The sequence below is a fragment of the Equus caballus genome, chromosome 6 (genome assembly GCF_041296265.1).
Source record: "Equus caballus isolate H_3958 breed thoroughbred chromosome 6, TB-T2T, whole genome shotgun sequence".
NCBI lineage: Eukaryota > Metazoa > Chordata > Mammalia > Perissodactyla > Equidae > Equus > Equus caballus.
The window spans coordinates 556977-576642 of NC_091689.1; the positions used below are offsets into that span (position 1 = coordinate 556977).

The 19666-nt window shown below is 39.2% G+C and overlaps 1 protein-coding gene across 36 annotated transcripts in view; it reads left to right on the forward strand.

Annotated features, from left to right (window-relative positions):
• UNC80 (unc-80 homolog, NALCN channel complex subunit) overlaps window positions 1–19666 on the forward strand; it is a 218145-nt gene that overhangs the window by 24386 nt on the left and 174093 nt on the right. For all 36 annotated transcript variants that reach the window (XR_011439827.1, XR_011439828.1, XM_023642229.2 and 33 more), the window contains exons 8-10: window positions 15362–15623; window positions 16737–16871; window positions 18916–19132. Coding sequence is in view for 34 of the 36 variants with exons in the window: in XM_023642229.2 (XP_023497997.2) it covers window positions 15362–15623; window positions 16737–16871; window positions 18916–19132 (614 nt within the window). In the remaining 2 variants the exon portion in view is untranslated. The remainder of the gene's footprint in view (window positions 1–15361; window positions 15624–16736; window positions 16872–18915; window positions 19133–19666) is intronic.

A 19666-nucleotide genomic window follows, 5' to 3' on the forward strand; every position in this document is an offset into this window, starting at 1 on the left:
TCTCATTTCAGATTTTAAAAAATTATATACATATAAAATATATAACAATTCATATATGAAAAAGAAACACATAATCTCCATCAAGGTGTCTAATTTGTCTTTTTTCCTACTAAATGAGAAATTATTATCCAATATAAGATCAGAGATGTAATTTTCTTTTGCCTATCCATTTTTAATAGATTTACCAATAGACTAGTTGGATTATACTCGTGTATCAGGTACTTATTGCTGCAAAACAAATTACTCTGAAATTAGTGGCTTAAAGCAGTAAATACATCTATTATCTCAGTTTCTGAAGGTTATGCATCCAGGAGCAGTTTGGCTGGGTCTTTTCTAGCCCAGGGTTTCTTATGAGGTTGCAGTTAAAATGTTATCTAGGACTACAGTCATCTGAAGGCATTACTCGGCTGGAGGATTTGCTTCTAAGATCACTCAGGTAGCTGTTGGCCAAATGCCTCAGTTTCTTACCACATGAGCCTCTCCATAGGGCTGCTCACCATATGGTAGCTGACTTGCTGCAAAATGAATGATGAGGGAGAGAGACAGAGAGAAAGGTGTCTTTTATAACCTAGTTTCAGAAGTGACATGCCACCACTTCTGCTGTATTTTATTGGTCATATGGACCAACTCAGATATGTTTTAGGAAGAAAGAATGCAAAGGCATGAGTACAAGGAGGCAAGGGTCATTGGAGAGATCTTAGAAACTGGCTACCACAGTCAGCCCTCTGGCCCTTAATGATTTCCATCCCTCCCACATGCAAAATACACTTACTTTCAACAAGGTCACCCCAAATCTCATCCAATTACAGAATCAGGTCAAAGTCCAGATATCAACATCAAAATCAGATCTAGGTGGGACCAGCCCCATGGCCTAGTGGTTAAGTCTAGAATGTTCCACTTCAGTGGCCCAGGTTTGGATCTCAGGTGTGGACCTACACCACTGGTCAAGCCATGCTGTGGTTTTGACCCACATACAAAATAGAGGAAGATTGGCATGGATGTTAGCTCAGGACTAGTCTGCCTCAAGCAGAAAATGAGGAAGATTGGCAATAGATGTTAGCGCAGAACAAATCTTCCTCACTAAAAAAAAAAAAAAAAATTAGATCTAGGTACAAATGAGGCACCTCGTGTACAATTTAAGTAGAGTTCCTTAAGTACAGTTTTTCTCAGTCTGTTCACCTGTGAACTAAAGAGACAAATTAGCTAAGCCCAACATGCCCAACATATAATGGTGGAATGGGCATAGGATAACTGCTGTGGTCATTCCTATTCAAAGGGAGAAAATGGGAGGCGCTGGTCCATAGCAGTTCTGAGATCAAGCAAGGCAAATGTTGGAAGCTTCTTGATTAGAACTCAGTCCTATTCTTTTTTATGGCACTTGGCTCCACTCTCTGGGCTATTGATTCCACCCTCTAAGCCAACTTCCCTTTTTCAAGAAAGATAGGTATTTACAGCTGAGTAGTTTTCTCAGCTTGCTTCTTGCCAGTAAAATTTGGGGGGGTGTACAACAGCCTCTTTTCATTTTATACTGTCTCTGACAGTGTTTCTGTTGATATAATTCTTTAGAAACTTTGTGGGTCCACTTTTAATCTTGTTGGGGCCCACTAAAATAGACAGAAGCTACACTTACAAATCTCTTTGCGATAATCCCTTCTTTATCTTGGGCTTCTGTTGAAGAAGAACACCCTTAAGTTTCTTAGAGGTCCTATTTTGTTTTAAATATGTGAATCACACTGTCAAAATCCCTAAAGGGCCTTTTGTCTGGTGAACTAATATTCTGAGGCATGACCTTATATCATTCTGAAGTGGTAACAAAATGATTTTACAGCTCCACCCTTGACTTCATATTTAGACCATAATTTTTCTGGAAGTGCCCTAGATTTGATGTTTGCTCAGAAGCCATTTCTTAATTTTAGCATTATTTCCCATCTGGAGAGGCTGAGAATTTTCAAAATCATCAAGTCTCAGCTCATTAGTCTTTAACATTTCTTCATTTAGTTCATATGTCTTCTCTCTCAGTTTACTATAAGCAGCATGAAGAAATCCGAAGGCACCTTCAGCACTTCCTTTGGAAATCTCTTTAGTTCGATCACCTAGTTTGTTAGGCACATTTCTTTAACTTTCTACATCACAGCCGGCAATTTTCTGCCACTACAAAACAAGAATCCTCTTTCCTCTAGTTTTCAATATCATGCTCCTTACTTCCCTTTAAGTCCTCACCAGCAGCCTCAAAATGCAGGGTTTCTATTAGCAATTTGTGCAAGGCAATTTATTCTTTTATTTTTTAACACACTCTTCAAAGTCTTTAGAGTCTCTGCCTATTGCGTGGCTCCAAAGCCATTCCCAAAATTTAGGGTTTTATCTCGTACAAAAATCTGTTAGCTATCAATTGCTGTATAAGAAATTACTCAAATTTCCTAGCAGCTTAAAACAAAAGACATTTATTACCTGACAGTTTCTGAGGATCTTGAATCCTGAAACAGCTTAGCTAGGTACTTGTGGCTCAGGTCTCTCAAGATGGCGGCTAGGGATGCAGGCATCTGAAGGTTTGATTACGCTTGAGACTGCTTACAAGCTCACTCAGATAGCTGTTAACTGGAAGCCTCAGTTCTTCGCCATTTGGGCCTCTCCTTTAGGGCTGCTCGTGGCATGGCAGCTGGCTTCTCTCAAAACAAATTATCGTAGAAAGAGAGGGAGCAAGATCTATGCTTCAGTGTCTTCTATAACAATCTCCGATGTGACGTTCCATCACTTCTGCTATATTCTATGGATAGCACCAACCAACCTTGGTGCAGAGTGAGAGGGGACCCTATGAGGGTGTGAATTCCAAGAGACAGGGGTCATTGGGGCCTATTTTGGAGGCTAGCCTCAACAATAATGATGATGATGTCACCATCATTTTATATACGATAATTGTTGCAACTGTATCTGTATACTTCATCTCAATTATTGAAATCCTCATATTCCTCCTTCACTAATTATGTTCTACACAAATGTCAAAAAGTTTAATTTAAGTGTAAGTAATTTCTTACCCCAAGGACTAGGCTTTGGCCGGACTTTAAGAAATTATTAAAAACAATATTAGAGTGAAATCTTGAGGTCATAAAATATCCAGGAGCTTCTATTTCTTATGTAATTTTTATCAACCATAGTAACATTGGAAATTTGCAAATATAAATTGCAAATGACATTTCTTTTCTCACTCAAAATTCAGTGTTAATGGCTCCAATCTGATTTGCCTGTAAAGGCAAAGCCAACTATAATGTTCAAGGTTTCCTCTTTGTGGAAGGGCATTGTCTTTTCCATTCTCTGATAGTGCCACACTCAAACATCTACATATATACATATATATGCATTTCCTGACACGTATATACACACAGTCACCCACAGCACACATACACCCACACGTGTGAATTATACATGAATCAGTGGCACTTTAGAAGAATGAATTTGGTCTTCTTTCTGCCTAGCTGCAGTGGCTGGTTGCCATGGAAATGATGCTCAAAGTAGACCTTTCGGAAAATGCTAATGTTGATGTGTCTTTGTTGGAGGAGTTCGTGTATTAATCAGAAATGAAGAGAACTTTAATAACAAAGCAATGCAAATGTCCTAGAAACAAAAGCTGTCTGCTTATATCAAACAGATCCAATTCATCATCTCTTTTGCCCTGACCCTCACTCAGCCGAACATCACTCTTCCCTGAACTCTGCAGTCTACGAACGGGTGATTAGCTTTTTAAAATTAGTGTGAGATTTCATCTTTAATTGCCTATGCATAGACTTACCTTCTGCTTCATTAAGTACTGTAGAGGGTCACGAGTGATTTCCACAGTTCTCTGCCTCCACAGACGTTATGTCGCGGGTGCCTTTCTGCCTTGGGTGTTCTCCACTAGCATCTCCCAAACCTAATTAATAATAACTTGGTTTCCTAAGGTCATAGTTGCTTGGAAAATAAATTAAAGCAATTCTTACCTTTTTCAAGTCTTTTTTTGTCATAATGCAAAAAACAAGTGCATATAAAAGAAGTATGTGCTAATTATAGAACAATTTTAAAAGGTATAAAATATTTTTTAAAAAGTAAAAATCATCCATGAACTCATCAGGTAGATAGAAACATCATTAATTTTTTTGTATATGTACTTCTCTTCATTATTTTTACATACAATATTTAGAATAAAAGTTGTATTTATACTTTCACAAAATTTTCATTTTTCATTTTTTTCTACAAAACAACTTGTGGAATCATAGACTATTAGAATGGAAAGAACTTTTCTGTCATATCATACAATGAGCTGCCCCCATATCATCTTTATCTAGTTATGCAAGTTTTTCTGTCACATGTTAATTAGATAGATAGTTGATTAGTTAATTAAAATGATTTTTATTGCTTACTTAGTGACAAGTTGATTGTCTGATAATGCTGTCCTAAATGAAATTTAAAAATTTATTCATCATTCCTGTTTTTTATTGACTGCTCACTCCAGTACAGCTCACACTTTAAGTCAAATAGACTAGTGTTCAAATAACATCTAAAATGAAGTTACTTCAGGCTATAAATATTTGCTACGGAAGGCCGTGTTGACTTCATTGTTGTTTCAAGTGAAGTCTCTTTAAATGTTAAGCAATTGAAATGTGAATTTACTTAACAAATTTTGGCTATCTAAGTTACAGACTGGATTTTAGTCCCTGATCACAGCCTTATGTTGGTGGGGTCTTGCTGTTGTGCAGTCCATCATCGGCTGAACTGACGCGCTCTTCAGGACGGTGGTTAATGACTGGGGGCTCAACTGCACAGTTAGTAATTACTTTCAGTCAAATAAATTTTGTGTGTAGAGAAAGACATAAACTGAGTCACCTGGCACCCTCAGGGACAAAACTGTCAACATATCATTCTAGTTAGTGTTTTCATATAGGAATTATTTTGGATGTTGGCTTAAAAGTGCGAAACTTGTGCCTTACACATTTCTCTAGGGCCATTGTCCTCCAGTCTTATCAAGAGTGTTTAAGAATCACCTGGAGATGTTGTTTAAAATAAAGATTCCTGGGTTCTATCCCCAGCAATTCTGGTTTACTAAGTCTTGAGTAGGACCTGGGAGTCTGCATTTTTGACAACTTCTCTCCTCCCCACTCCCCTTGGAATTCTCATGGAATTAATCCATTGGCATCTCTTTATGTGGAACACTGCCCTGGGGATTTGAAATAATTTCCGGAACTCTCTAATCTGATTTCCTAACTAGAAATATTTGGGGACATTGAGGTGTGGAGCAGAAAGTAAAGGGTAAAGATAGCTAGTCCAATGTGGGAAGGGGGAAATAATTCCGTTGAACTACTAATGTCTGCCTTGATCACAGCAGCCTAATCAAGAAAACAATAGTTTTCACAGGCTCTTATGATAGGTTAAATGATTGTCGCAAATGCTTGAGGACCTAAAATTACCCAGCTGGTAGCCAGACAACCTCATACTTTATCTTTTCTTTATAAATCCAAGAGTACAACACTGAAAAAAAAATCCTGTTGTTCTAGGTATAAATGATAGGCGAGAGGTGTGAGTTAGTCCATGCTTTTTTAAGAAAGAGAAATGGAGTCGGGTAGTAGGGAGGGAAGTCTCTTAAGAAATAGTAGAATGAGAATCAAGGTTGTTGCTTTCCCTCAAATGGGGCTTGGGGATTTAGGCAGTCAGGGTCCCAGGAGGAAATAAATGGCATACTAGGTAATTTGAGAAGAGGTTAAAACAGGGCTTACTTAGAAAGGTTTGGACAGGATGTAGGGGCACCACAAGAGCTGCCACCATACTCCAGGGATGGTGTCAGCAGGAAGCTGTCAGTTCTAGGCCTGAAGTGGCAAGGGAGGGAGCAGTTGTGAACTGTGGAGAGAGTGGCTATCAAGATCTGTGACCATCAATCAGCCCTAGGTCACAGTGGCAGCCCTAGGCAAATCTCTGGGAATAAATCATTGTCCTTCTGCCTTCCAGTCTCCGGTGGGAACCTCCTTTTGCCAAATTCAGTCAGGAGCCAGAGGCAGGGAAGGCCTTGGTAGAGGAAATACTGATCAATCTTCCAGGACAGGGAGGTAGATGAGGGTGGAGAGTGGGTGAGGTCAGGGAGCAGGGTTGAAGGGTAATGCAAAATATCCTGCCCAGGATGGCAACCTTCATTTTGAATCTAGCTGTCTAGTTGCTAAGAAAACTCAGCAACTCTACAATTCTGAGACTCAGCCTTTTTATTAAAATGATTACACAATGAAAGGTTAGATACTGAAATACTTTGAAAGAACAGGCATAGCACGTCATCCAGGAGATAATGAGCCCAATTTGTGAAAACTATATATACATATATAAGATATATATATATATAACACATAAATATTTAAATTATATATTTATATTATATATAATGTATGTACAATATATAAAAATATACATGTATATAATACATATGTATGATTCTATATAAAATGGATTATACATAGTGTATATATGGATACTTTATGTATATACAAAGTAGATATTTGGCCCATGTTGATAAAGTGCAAGGTCTTAGTCAGCTACTGTTCTCTAAAGAGGCGCAGAGTAAAGCACACCCCCCTGAGTGTTCAGCTTTCTGTCTTTTCACAAGTGAATACACTACAGTAATCTACATGCAGACAGGACATTACAAGCATCCAGCCTGGTCCAACTTAGAACACATGATTAGTATTTGTTAGATGAATGAGTGAACCAGCAGTTATTTGCTCATTCTCCTTTGGCTGACTTTCAGAATGTTCTCTAGTTTTGTTTTTTGTTTTTTGTTTTTTTTTTAAGATTTTATTTTTTCCTTTTTCTCCCCAAAGCCCCCTGGTACATAGTTGTATATTCTTCGTTGTGGGTTCTTTTAGTTGTGGCATGTGGGACGCTGCCTCAGCGTGGTTTGATGAGCAGTGCCATGTCCGCGCCCAGGATTCAAACCAACGAAACACCGGGCCGCCTGCAGCGGAGCACGTGAACTTAACCACTCGGCCACGGGGCCAGCCCCTGTTCTCTAGTTTTTTTACTACAACAAAACTGCCACAATAAACATCTTTGTACATGTCTCCTTGTGTACATGGGCAAGAATTTCTCTAAGATTAGAATTTCCCTTGGGAATGGAATTTCTAGATCACAGGGCAAAGGCACTTTAAAATTTGCTAGATATCACCAAATTGTTAGCTGAAAGAGTTTACCAGCGGTGTCTGAGTGTTTCCGCTTAATCACATCCTCAGCTATACTTGCTGTCCTCAGGCTCCTATATTCTCCCAGATCCGGCAGTTGTGAAGTGAGAGCCCACGTTGTTTAAATGTACATTTCCCTGATTATTAATGCAGTGGTACATCTCTCTATGGTTAGTCTCTCTGTCGATTTTCTTTTTGGTGAAATTTCCTTCATACTCTTGGCACATTAGAGCTGTTCGTCTTTTTCTTACTGATTTATAAGCATTCTTTATTCATGAGAGTAATAATCCTTTGTAGGCTAAATACATAGCAATTATCTTTTCCACTTTGTAGACTTTTCGCTTTATGGCTTTTTTATGGAATTTTTAGATTTGAATATAGTTAAATTTATCAATACTTTTTAAAAGTAGTTTGGATGTTATCTTCCTTACAAATCCTTTCAATCCAGGTCATAAATATTTTTTTCTGTTTCTTCTGTTTTTCTTTTCCCATGGCTTCAGTCCTTCTAAAGTTGGCTTTTTTTTTTAATATAGAGGAATGAAATAGGGATTTTTTTTTTACACATAAATTAATTTTTTACTCACCACTTCTTAAACAATTATTTTTTTCCTGCAGATTTGTAACTTTCTTTCTGTTAAATATCAGATTTGCACATATGTGAAGGTAGGATTTGGGGCTCTCCATTCTGTTGCATCACTCTGCCTGCCTCTGTACCACTATCCTGTTGTCTTATTATAGCTCTTTTCTAATTTTTGTTATTGACTTTAAGAAATTAATAGTAAATTTTATAAAAGGTTTTTCTGCATCTATTGAGAAAATCACATGGGTATGTTCTCCTGTCATCTTTTTAGGTGGTGAATTACTTTAATAGATTTTCTAATAATAAACCATTCCTTAAATTCCTGGGAAAAACCCAATTTGTACATTGCTGGATGTACTTCATTAATATTTAAGTTATTATTTTTATACCAATGCTCATAAATGAGAGTGGCTCATGATTTTTCTTTTCTATGCTATTCTTTTCTGGTTTCAGCAGCAAGGTTATCCTGGCCTCATGAAAAGAATGTTCCCTCTTTTTCTGTCTTTGGAACACTTTGCGTAAAACTGGAGATGTCTGGTTCCCTAATGTTTAATGGAATTTGGCTGTAAACCTTCTAGGCTTGGTGTATTTTTAATATGAATTTGATTTGCCGCAATCCATTTTTTAAAGTTTGAGGCTCTGTTTAGGTTTTCATTTCTTCTTGAATCAGTTTGATTGAATAAATATGTAGGTATTGAAACTCTCAGGCAACTTGTCCATAGTTTTCTCCCTTTTTCTGAAATCATCACTGTATCTAGTTATGTCTGTTTTTTCAATGGTAGTATTTTGGTCATACCTTTTACTGCATTTCTTGATTAATTTTTATTGGTTTTGTCAAAGGAATAATGTTTGGTTTTGTTAATCCTTTCTACCATTGTTTAATATTTTATTAATATATACTCCTATTTTATGTTCCTTTTTTCCCCTACTATTTGGGTTTTTATTTACTTTTTTTAACCTGTTGAAAGTAGATTCTTATCTCATTATTATTCAGTGTTTCGTTTATCCTGACATAAGCATTTATGTGCCTATTGGCCATCCGTATATCTTCTTTGGAGAAATGTCTGTTCATATCCTCTGCCCATCTTTTGATCGGGTTGTTTGATTTTTTGTTGTTGAGTTGTGTGAGTTCTTTATATATTATGAAGATTAATCTTTTGTCAGATATATGACTTGTAAATATTTTTTCCCAGTTAGTGGGTTGTTTTTTTGTTTCAATCCTGTTTTCCCTTGCCTTGAAGAAGCTCTTTAGTCTGATGAAGTCCCACTTGTTTACTCTTTCTATTGTTTCCCTTGTCTGAGAAGACATGGTTTCTGAAAAGATTCTTTTAATACTGATGTCAAAGAGTGTACTGCCTATATTTTCTTCTAGAAGCCTTATGGTTTCAGGTCTTACCTTTAGGTCTTTGATCCATTTTGAGTTTATTTTTGTGAATGGTGAAAAAGAATGGTCATTTTTCATTCTTTTACTTGTGGCTGTCCAGTTTTCCCTGCACCTTTTGTTGAAGAGACTTCTTTTTCTCCATTGTAGGCCCTCAGCTCCTTTGCCGAAGATTAGCTGTCTATAGATGTGTGCTTTTATTTCTGGGCTTTCAATTGAGTTCCATTGATCTGTTTTGTCTTTATGTTTTTTTTTTTTTTTCTCTTCTTCATTGCCTGTTAATTGATTAACTGAGTTTTCACTCCCTATCTCCCTTCTACTGGAAGGAAACTGTCTGTTTCTATTATATGGTTACCATTGAAAGTGTGACATAGGTACTTGCCTCCTGAAAGTCAGAATTAAATAAAATCCTGAAGCTTCAGCCCCGCTCACTCTTTGCCTTGTTATATACTGTTGGACGCACCCATGAAACCAGCACCACAGTCAAGGTAAAGAACATGCCCATCCCCCCAGCAGATTTCTTGTGCGCCTTTGTAATTTTGCACCTCCTCCGCCCCATTTTTCCCCATCCACAGGCAAGTGCTGATCTGCTTTCTGTCACTATAGATCAGTTTGCAATTTTCTAGAATTTTCTATAAATGGAAACATACTCTTTTTTGTCTGTCTTCTTTCACCCAGCATAATTATTGAATATATCAATAGATCCCTCCTTCTTATTGCTCAGTCGTAGTCCATTGCACAATGTACCACAGTTTGTTTATCCATTCACCCGTTGATGGGCATTTGTGTTGTTTTAAATTTGGGGCCGTTACATTCTTATAAAGTCCTTCTCCACTCCATGATTATAAAAAATAGCCAAAATGGTTTTCTAGTACTACTGGGGTTTTAAAATTTGGCATTTAAATCTTAATCTCTCTTGATTTTATTTGGTGAATAAGATATGCTAATTTAAGATAGGCTAAATTAAATTTTTCTGAGGAGTAAGTCAATTATGCCAATATTACTTATTGACTAATCTATCCTTTGCACTAAAGTGATGGATGATCTTTTTTATATATTAAATTCTTATAAATACTTTAATCTTTTATAGCTCCATATATTTTTGTTTTTTTGAGGAAGATTAGCCCTGAGCTAACATCCATGCCCATCTTCCTCTACTTTATATGTGGGACGCCTACCACAGCATGGCTTGATAAATAGTGTGTATGTCCATACACGGGATCCAAACTGGTGAACCCTGGGCCGCTGAAGCGGAGCACACAAATTTAACTACTGTGCTACTGGGCTGGCCCCTGTAGCTCCATATTTTATACTACCGAACTCTTGTCTATTCCTTAATTAGTACTACATTGCTAAATATTATTGTTATAAAACATAGAATAATATCTGTCAATTTACACTCTTTACACTTCCTTTAAACCTTTCTTGATTACTTTCAAATTTTTATTCATCCATCCAGTTAAGTTTCAGAACAGTCTTATCGACGTATAAAAGATACATCCCTTTGGAATTTTGGTTGGAATTTGTCATGTGATTTATTATAGGAAGTTTGTATTTGTTCTTTGTCCATTTCTGGCGCAGAGTAAATCTTTGGAATTTCCTAAGTGATGAGAGCAGCTAAGGTGTCTTCTATCATGTTAATGAGGGGATTTTTGTCTGGCATCTAAGAACAGGGACTGGTTGCCAGGAGAACCAACCATGTGATTAGAGGGTTAGAACTTTCGGTCCCACTCCTCTTACCACTGGGGAGGGGAGAAGGGCTGGAAGTTGAATCAATCACCAATGACCAATGATTTAACCAATCATGCCTGTGTAATGCGCTTTCCATAAAAACCCAAAAGGGTGAGGCTCATAGAGCTTCTAGGTTGGAGAACATGTGGAGAGTGGTAAGCCTGGAGCGAGCATGGAAGCTCTCTGCCCTTTCCCCGTACCTTGATCTATGCATCTCTTCTATCTGGCTGTTCCTGAGTTGTATCCTTTTATAATAAACTGTTGTCTAGTGAGTGAATGGGTTTCCTGAGCTGCTCTAGCAAATTAATCGAATCCTAGGAGGGAGCCATGGGAACTTCGGATTTATAGCCAGTTGGTCAGAAGTACAGGTAACAACCTGGATGTGCACTGGCATCTGAAGCGGGGGCAGGGGCAGTCTTGTGGGACTGAACCCTTGGCCCGTGGACTCTGACGCTATCTCTGGGTAGACAGGAGTCAGAATTGAGTTGAATTGTAGGAGAGCTGTTGTTGTCCAGAGAATTGTCGGTAGTGTGCGAAACCCCTCCGCATACGTGAAAATTTGGTGCAGAACACAAAAGAGAATTACATTAACCGTATGGGTTATTTGAAGGAGAATGGAAATCTTTGTAACATTGAGTATTTATCCTAATGAGTATAGTTTATCTTTCTGTTTATTAAGATTTTTTTAGGGGCTGGCCCCGTGGCCGAGTGGTTAAGTTCGCGCGCTCCGCTGCAGGCGGCCCAGTGTTTCGTCGGTTCGAATCCTGGGCGCGGACATGGCACTGCTCGTCAGACCACGCTGAGGCAGCGTCCCACATGCCACAACTAGAGGAACCCACAACGAAGAATACACAACTATGTACCGGGGGGCTTTGGGGAGAAAAAGGAAAAAATAAAATCTTTAAAAAAAAAAAAGATTTTTTTTAAAAAAATGTTCTATGGTATTATGGTGGTCCCCAAGTGCCACCAACTTCCTGTATTACCACTTTGTTTTAGTGTGGGGTTGATGGTCTAGGCTAACTTGTTTAGTGCCTGTGCACTCATTCCTAGTGTACCCTGATAGGGGTTATTGTTTTCAAGTGTTTTCAAACCATGATATAGGACAATGATCAAATCTGTGCTGAGAATCAGCTATGCCCTACCTATTACTGATACCAATTGATGTTAAATTGTTAAATGTTAAATTCTTTCCATTACTTTTTGTAATAGATGTGTATCTTCAGCTTGTTGGGTCAAATGTTATTTAAATTTGAGCATAATAATGTTATCTTGTCAATTTTATTCCTCATCATTTCAGTCCCCAACCCATGGCATTTTATCTAGTTGTTATTATTTTGAATAGGCTCTTTTTTCTTTACATTTTCAAAATGTTTATTGCCTGTATGTACAGAAGACTTTGATTTCTACATCTTTGTGTTGATCAGTTTCTGAAATTTATTAATTTATCAAATAAATAGAGACAGACAATAAGCAAGTAAAGAAATACCATTTCAAGTTGTGCTATGAAGAAAATCAGAACGTGATGAAGAGATGGATAGTGGGCAAGGGAGGCCACTCTACATGGTGGTTAAGGAAGACCTCCTTCAGGGTATGGCATTGGAGTGGAGCCCAGAGAAAGCCCAGGCCATGAAGGTAGAAATTTCCCCTTAGAGAAAAGCTCTGAAGCAGGCACAAACTGGATGTATGCAAAGTGGTAAGAGAGCCAGTGTGGCTGGAGCACAGCTGCCAGATGTCTCAGGATGGCTCCAATCAGCAGAGAGAAACCACACAGTAATTTGAGTGGGGCAAGTTTAATATAGGGGGTTATTAAGGGGCACAGGACTGGAGTATTGGAGTGATGAGAAACTGGCTAGCAAGAAGTAAAGAGAACTCTAAAGAATATAGGAATAGCAGATATAATGGAGAGTCACAAACTTTAGGGCTCAAACAAAACACCCAAAAGACTCCTCTCTCCCCAGGATTGATATTCTGACCTTGTTGGAAAGGGTAAAGTCATGCCTCAGTGGATGGCAGAGAAGTTGCTATAGTGCTGCACCAGAACTTGCTGGAAATCTGCCCTCTGGAAATTGTCAGAAACCCACAGTCTAGGGTGCTAGGAGGAGCCGTTCATGGAGAGGTGTCTTAGTAGAGGCACTCTGCTACAAAACCTCCTGATATGGAGTGTGCCAGGGGAAGCCACCAGCTGCTGGGTGCTGCTGGCCACTGCACTGTAGGAGGGGGGCACAGGAAAAGCTGTGCGTGCTGCAGGAGCCTGGTGCTAGAGAAACGCCCTTGCTGCAGAAGCTGCACACTGGAGAAGCCATGTGCACTGCAGGAGGCAAGCACTGGACAAGCCACAAACACTACAGGAGGCTGGCACTGGGGAAGCTGTGCACACTGCAGGAATGTGCCGAGCAAGTTCACCAGAACCAGGAAGCAAAATTCTTTCTTCCTACAATACCTTCCCATTGCCTCTAATGACAAAGCTTAACATTGTGCCAGATGTCAATGGAAAAATATTTAAAGGATGCAGATCCGTTCTCACAGATCAAGGAAACAAAAATGATAAATTTGGAGCTGAGAAGCAATATGTAAATAACCGGCACAGCAGGACAAGCGTGTTAAAGAATGAGATCGGAGTGGCAGACACAGCCAGATTACGCAGGCCATGTTGGCCACTGAAAGGAGCTTGCATTTTATTCTAAGAGTGACTAAAAACAACCTATTGGAAAGGTTTGAGCAGAGGAGTGGAGGAACGAGAGTAGAAGCAATGAGACTAGTAAGAGTTAACTACAATAAGCCTAATGAGAGATGTTGATGTCTGTGGAGCTGATGGAGTGGTTGGAAGGAGAATCTATGGGTCTTTCTGATGGATTGAAAGCTACCATGTAGTTGTTGTCCAAAGAGTATTCTAGCTCCCTGGAAAAGGGATAAACCCTAGCATAACATCTGTGGGAGCTTCTTTTCACTGCCAATTCAGTTAAATCATTACTCATGTAGTACCTTATATGACTGAATTTTAACTTTTAGTCAGTTCACTACTTGTCAGTTAAAATATTCAAGAATTTTAGACTACAAGATAGTGTTCAAAACCACTGTGTACGTGGGCACTCGCCCCTCGACATAGCAGTCAATGCTGCTAATGAGACAGAACGAGTAACAGGCAACATGTGGTTGGATTGGGGAGGAGAAAAGCTATGAAGTGACTCACAGGGCACCAGCCCTGGTCTGGGTTTGTATATTTGAACTTTTTACTGCAGCCCACAGTCAGAAATATATTTAACTCATGACTCACGACAAATATGTGAAGTGAAACAAGTTTCACCACCCATACAAATCCTTCTCCATTTGCTGCATTCTGATAGTTTTCTTGGTTAACATTTTAATAGGAGTCATATCCTTTTGAATTAATTTCTTGAACAATAATGAGTCATAACCTTCAATTCAAAAAATATAGATGTGGGAAGTTCAGGAGAATCACTCCTTCTCGCTCTCAGTGGCTACATTTTTGGCTGAAGCTCTTCATGCGTGGGAACACCATTTGCTAGTTGATAACAGGGTACAAAAATTTCTCTTTTGCACCCTCTAACTCAGGAAGAAATTGTGCTTAGGGGTTAAGTTTAGATTTTAGATTAGGATTCCATCTTGGATCCAAGAAGTTTTAAGTTAATAATTTGTTGTTTATTGTCTATAATTTTCACTGGACCATATGTTTCTGAAGATAAGGAAGTTAAATTTACTTACTGTCATATCCCCTAAGATATCTAAGATGATGTATTATGCTAATTGCTTAAAACTATTTGGTAGTACAATTAAATGGAACACTAAGTAATGAATATATCATGTGTTTACCCTGAACAATAGAATTCCAGAATCTTGAGATTTTTAAAAATTATCTTTGCTATCTTACCTGGACATATAACTTTAGAATGTGCAAAATGATTTCATTTTCCTCATAGTGTAACTTTTGCTTGTTTAGCACTTTGGAGTTTCCTTGATTCTTTTACCTAACATTATCACAAGTGAAATTAAAATAGCCTAATGAAGTACACAAATATCATTCCCATTTCTATCGAGGTAAAAGTCAAAGCTGATAGTTTAGTATAAAAGAAACATCAGATCTGCACCTCATCTATTTCTTTCGATGCTCATCATTTTCCACCACGCAAATTCCATACCCACCCAAAACTCATGATTTTTTTAAAACTCCATACCTTTGTAGGCATTATTGTCTCTGACTGAAATGCCAGTGTACCCACCTGCCCTATCCTCATGTTTGCCTGGCTTATTCCTACCTATCCTTCAAAACTCTCCAGTGCCCCTACTTCCAGGTGGTGTCTAGCAAAAGTGGAATGGGTGAGACCAGTTAGGAGGATATGAGAGTAAACCAGACAAGAGGTAAGTGAATGAATAGATGAAGAAATGAGACAGGCAGAGCTATAAGCTATGTTGTGCCAACCATTTTGATTGCCAATATAATCATCTTCTTTCTGCCGTTGGGAACAGGGCCTCTCTCGTGATACCTCCGTGTCAAAGGTCCCGCTATGCCACCTACTTCGACGTAGCTGTTCTTCGCTGTCTGCTCCAGCCCCACTGGTCTGAGGAGGGCACTCAGTGGTCTCTGATGTACTATCTACAAAGGCTGCGACACATGTTGGAAGAGAAGCCAGAAAAGCCCCCAGAGCCAGACATTCCTCTGCTGCCCAGACCGAGGAGCAGCTCCATGGTGGCGGCGGCTCCCTCACTAGTGAACACCCACAAAACCCAAGTAAGGGGGACTCGGTCCGTTGGCATCTGAATAACAACTTCGGCTGTAACAGAGTCTCTTTTTCTTCTGTGCATCCAGCTCTCGTTTATTCCAGTGCTGACTGGTTGGTTGGTGGGTTACTCTGATGCTGTCATCCTTTCTCTTCCATCTTGTACTGCTAGACCATTTCGCTGCTCTTTAGCATGTAACTTACCATTCCAAGAAGTGCTATCTAACTGCCTTTTGTGCACACTAATCTAGAATAAGCTTCTGTTGATCCAGAATAATGGAAAATTGGGGCTTTTGGCTAATCGAAGTGCTAGTTAATAGAGAATGCTCACATATAATCTGTCAATTACCAATATCATAAAATGCATGACACTAACATTTTACTGAACGTGAACTTGTTTTGCATAGTTCAAAATTTTCCAGTACCTCAATGTCATCATTGGAATATTGCTTTCTGATATGTAGTCTTGATATTTATTCCAGTTGTTTGGAAGAATAAACTGAATGTGTACTGATGTGATGACATTCTCTTGAAAATCTCTTTTTGATAAATGAATGTCGTAATATCAGCTCGAACACTTGTTCCTCCCTCTCTCTCATCACTACCACGTGTTCAATATGTAGAACACGGGATTTGTGGTGTGTTCCAGTTGTTTGGGTTCACTTAAACGTGAATTGGCTGTGTCTGAAAAACATCTGCATATTCTAAAAATAAACATGAGCAATATTAGAGAAAAAAGGAAATATACTCCGTTTTAGTAGTGGGTGATTCTGCCCAAAGTGAGTATCTCCTTTGGTGCATCATTAAATGGAAAAACATTTCTTTTTTTAATAAAAAAAGAAAAAAACATACCTATCCCCTCCTATTTTCTCAGCTTGCCTGAATCTGGAGCTTCATGGTCTCACTGTTGAAAACTCTGAACAGAAGTTCCAATTAAGATGGAGTATGTCTCCGCAGTAGCAGGATTCAGAACCTAAAACTCTGGACACACGAGTTAAACAGTATCACAGATATCACAACAGTAGGCATATCTCTACTGAAAATCTGACACCTCAATAAGGAAAGTATTTGGATAGAAAGCCCCAAGTCCTTGATCGTTAAGTCCACCTTTCCTGTCTATTAAGGATCTCACCATGAAATGTAATGAAGAGGACAAGTCTCTCAGCCCTGAGGCCTTTTCCAAGGTTTCATTGACCAATCTACGTAGGTCTGCAGTGCCCGATCTCTCTTCAGACCTTGGCATGAACATTTTTAAGAAGGTAAGTAGAACAACTTATGCTCTGTGATGTTTTGGTAATTAAAAAAAAAAAAATCATGAGGTGCTTCTGCTTATGCTGCAGTGTGGGGTAGATGGGAAAGGAACGTCAGGAAACAGAAGGAGCTCCAAGTTAGAATGCTAGCTTGCAGCATGACCTTGTGCGAGTCCCTCTGTGTGCGTCACGTGCTAAACGTTACGTGGGGATGTTACAAAGCTCAGTCCTGATTCTGTGTGGAGTGTGCTTTCTGTGGTGTGGTGATGGAGGTAGTTGTAGCAGTGATGGTAACTTGCGTTTAGATGGTTCAACTCGTTTTATCAAGCACTTTATTTAAATGATTCTCATTTAGTCCAATGAAATCCTTATTCTGAACGTTTTGCCCTTAAGAGACTGAGCCTTACTGCACTTCTTAGAGTGACAGGATCATCATGGAATATTTATTCTGAAGTCATTTCTGTTTTAAAGACAGCAAAGAAACCAAGCTGTGTTAATAAAGTAGTAAATTATTTTAACAGGTCACTAGATTTTCTCCCATCACGACTTCTCCTTGTAAGTCGCAGTGCAGGTTTCCATTCAACACACATTTATCGAGCATCTACAAGGAGCTAGAACTCTAAAGATGGGAGATTAAAGGTGGAGTCTTTGGCACAAAGGACTAAGAGCGTACCCTTGGGAGTCAGCTGATCAGGTTCAATTTCCAGCTCTGCCACTTTCACTTGTGTGATACTGGCCAAATGATACTATGTCTCAGTTTCTTCATCTGTAAATTGGGTACATAATCAACTTACCTCAAAGTTATGAGGATTAAGTGAGATAATGTGTGTACAGTCATTATTGTACCTGGCACTTAGTAAGTACTCTCAATAAATGTTAATTATTACTCTCAAAAAAAAGAAGGAAAGAAAGACACTGAGCTTTACAAATTTAGGTAGTTTGTGAAAGGTTGAGTCCAAACTCAAAACTAGGTCTTCTAGCTAAATAGTTCATGCTCTTATGAATCCACCACTCCACACCTCTTTTTTATAATTATATGGAGCTAACCACATAGAAAGTAATATGTGTAGAATAATATGTGTGTGGTAGCTTTGTTTTCTCTTTTTCAAAATGATTAGTTTATGTCGATGAAGAACACAGAACAGATTATTAACTTATCTATGAGCTCAGAGTGTTGCTAAGCAAGCAGTCATGTCTGCCTTCATTAATAGTGAAATAATAGGCAATAGCTGTAGTTTTCCTAAAACATCAGTCATTCGGGAGAAAAAAGAGGTTTTCAGTACTGACTGCAGGTGAGAATCTCTGGCGAGTTTTTAAAAATTCAGTGCCCAGTCACTGCCCAGGCCTGACTCCAGACCAGTTAAGTCAGAATTACTGAAGGTTAGGCCCAGACATTGGTATAATTTAAAAGCCTCCCAAGCAATTCTAAACTCTTATTTATACTGGATCCTGAACTTGTTTGACTGGTAGGAATAATGGGTTTGTACCGATGCATGCTCTGTGTCTTCTTTGACTCTCCTTATGAACAGTGGCACACATTCGAAGTTGTCTGGCTGAAACAGTTGATCTTGATCCTGAAAAATGAAACACAAAATATTAGCTGGTCCACGCAGTGACTCAGGGATCCTATACTCTGGTCCAGTGGTTCTCAAATTTAGAATGCATCAGCATCACCTGCAGGGCTTATTAAACTCCACAAATTGCTGGGCCTTACCTTGTGAGAGTCTGACCCAGCAGGTCTGCGCTCTGTGTTTCTGATAGGTTCCCAGGTGATGCTGACGCTGCTGGTCCAGGGACCATACTTTGAGAACCACTGCTTTAAGCCAACTCACCAGAGAGACCAGGGAATATGTTACCTTTTCTTCATTTCTTTCCTACTTTTAATACATTTTGGAAATTTATCCCATCTTTCCTGGATGATATTCAGTGACTTTCTGTGTCTCTTCTTCCTGGAACATTTTCTGCATTTTACTGCAGACCTTGGTGGCCTTTGGGAAGCAAACTGTAACCTCTCCTTGGCCCTGTGCCTAACCCCTCACTCTCATCCTTATAGTTCAAGAGCCGCAAAGAAGACAGAGAGAGGAAAGGCTCCATCCCGTTCCACCACACGGGGAAGAGGAGGCCGCGGAGAATGGGGGTGCCATTCCTGCTTCACGAGGATCATCTGGATGTGTCGCCCACCCGGAGCGCGTTCTCCTTCGGAAGTTTCTCTGGGCTTGGAGAAGACAGGCGAGGCATTGAGAAAGGAGGCTGGCAAACCACCATTTTAGGTGAGCACAATGACCTTCCAAAGTAGGGCAGAGCTTGAGTGACCTGTTTAGAAATCTGGATCTAGGGCTCCTGGGCAAATCTGGATCTTTCTTAAACAGTTTAGTCAAGAAATTTGGGCCCAAATGCAAGCCTCCCAGTATGAAAATAATGCTTTGACTTCATATTCAAAGAAATGCAGATAATTGAATTAATTATGCAAGAATCCTGTATAATTAGACAGGTAAAGGCCCTATTTCTTAGATACTCTAGCTGCGCATTAACTTTCATTGTGAAGCCAAAGATAGACTTTTATTTGACTTGGGTGTTAAAGAAGGAAGATGTAAAGAAAAGAAAAAGAAAGCTTTCTTTTTTCTTTCTGGACGGCATATTAAGAAGGCCAGCTTAGAATGAGGAGCTGATAGCTAGCGGGGGTGCAACAGATAGTTTCTGACGTTTGGCTTACGTTGGGGCTGACCTCACCACAGCCAGCTTCCTCAATCCTCTTGACCCTGAGTATTCCCAAGGCAAGTTCAATTCCTGCTGCTTGGCTGTGC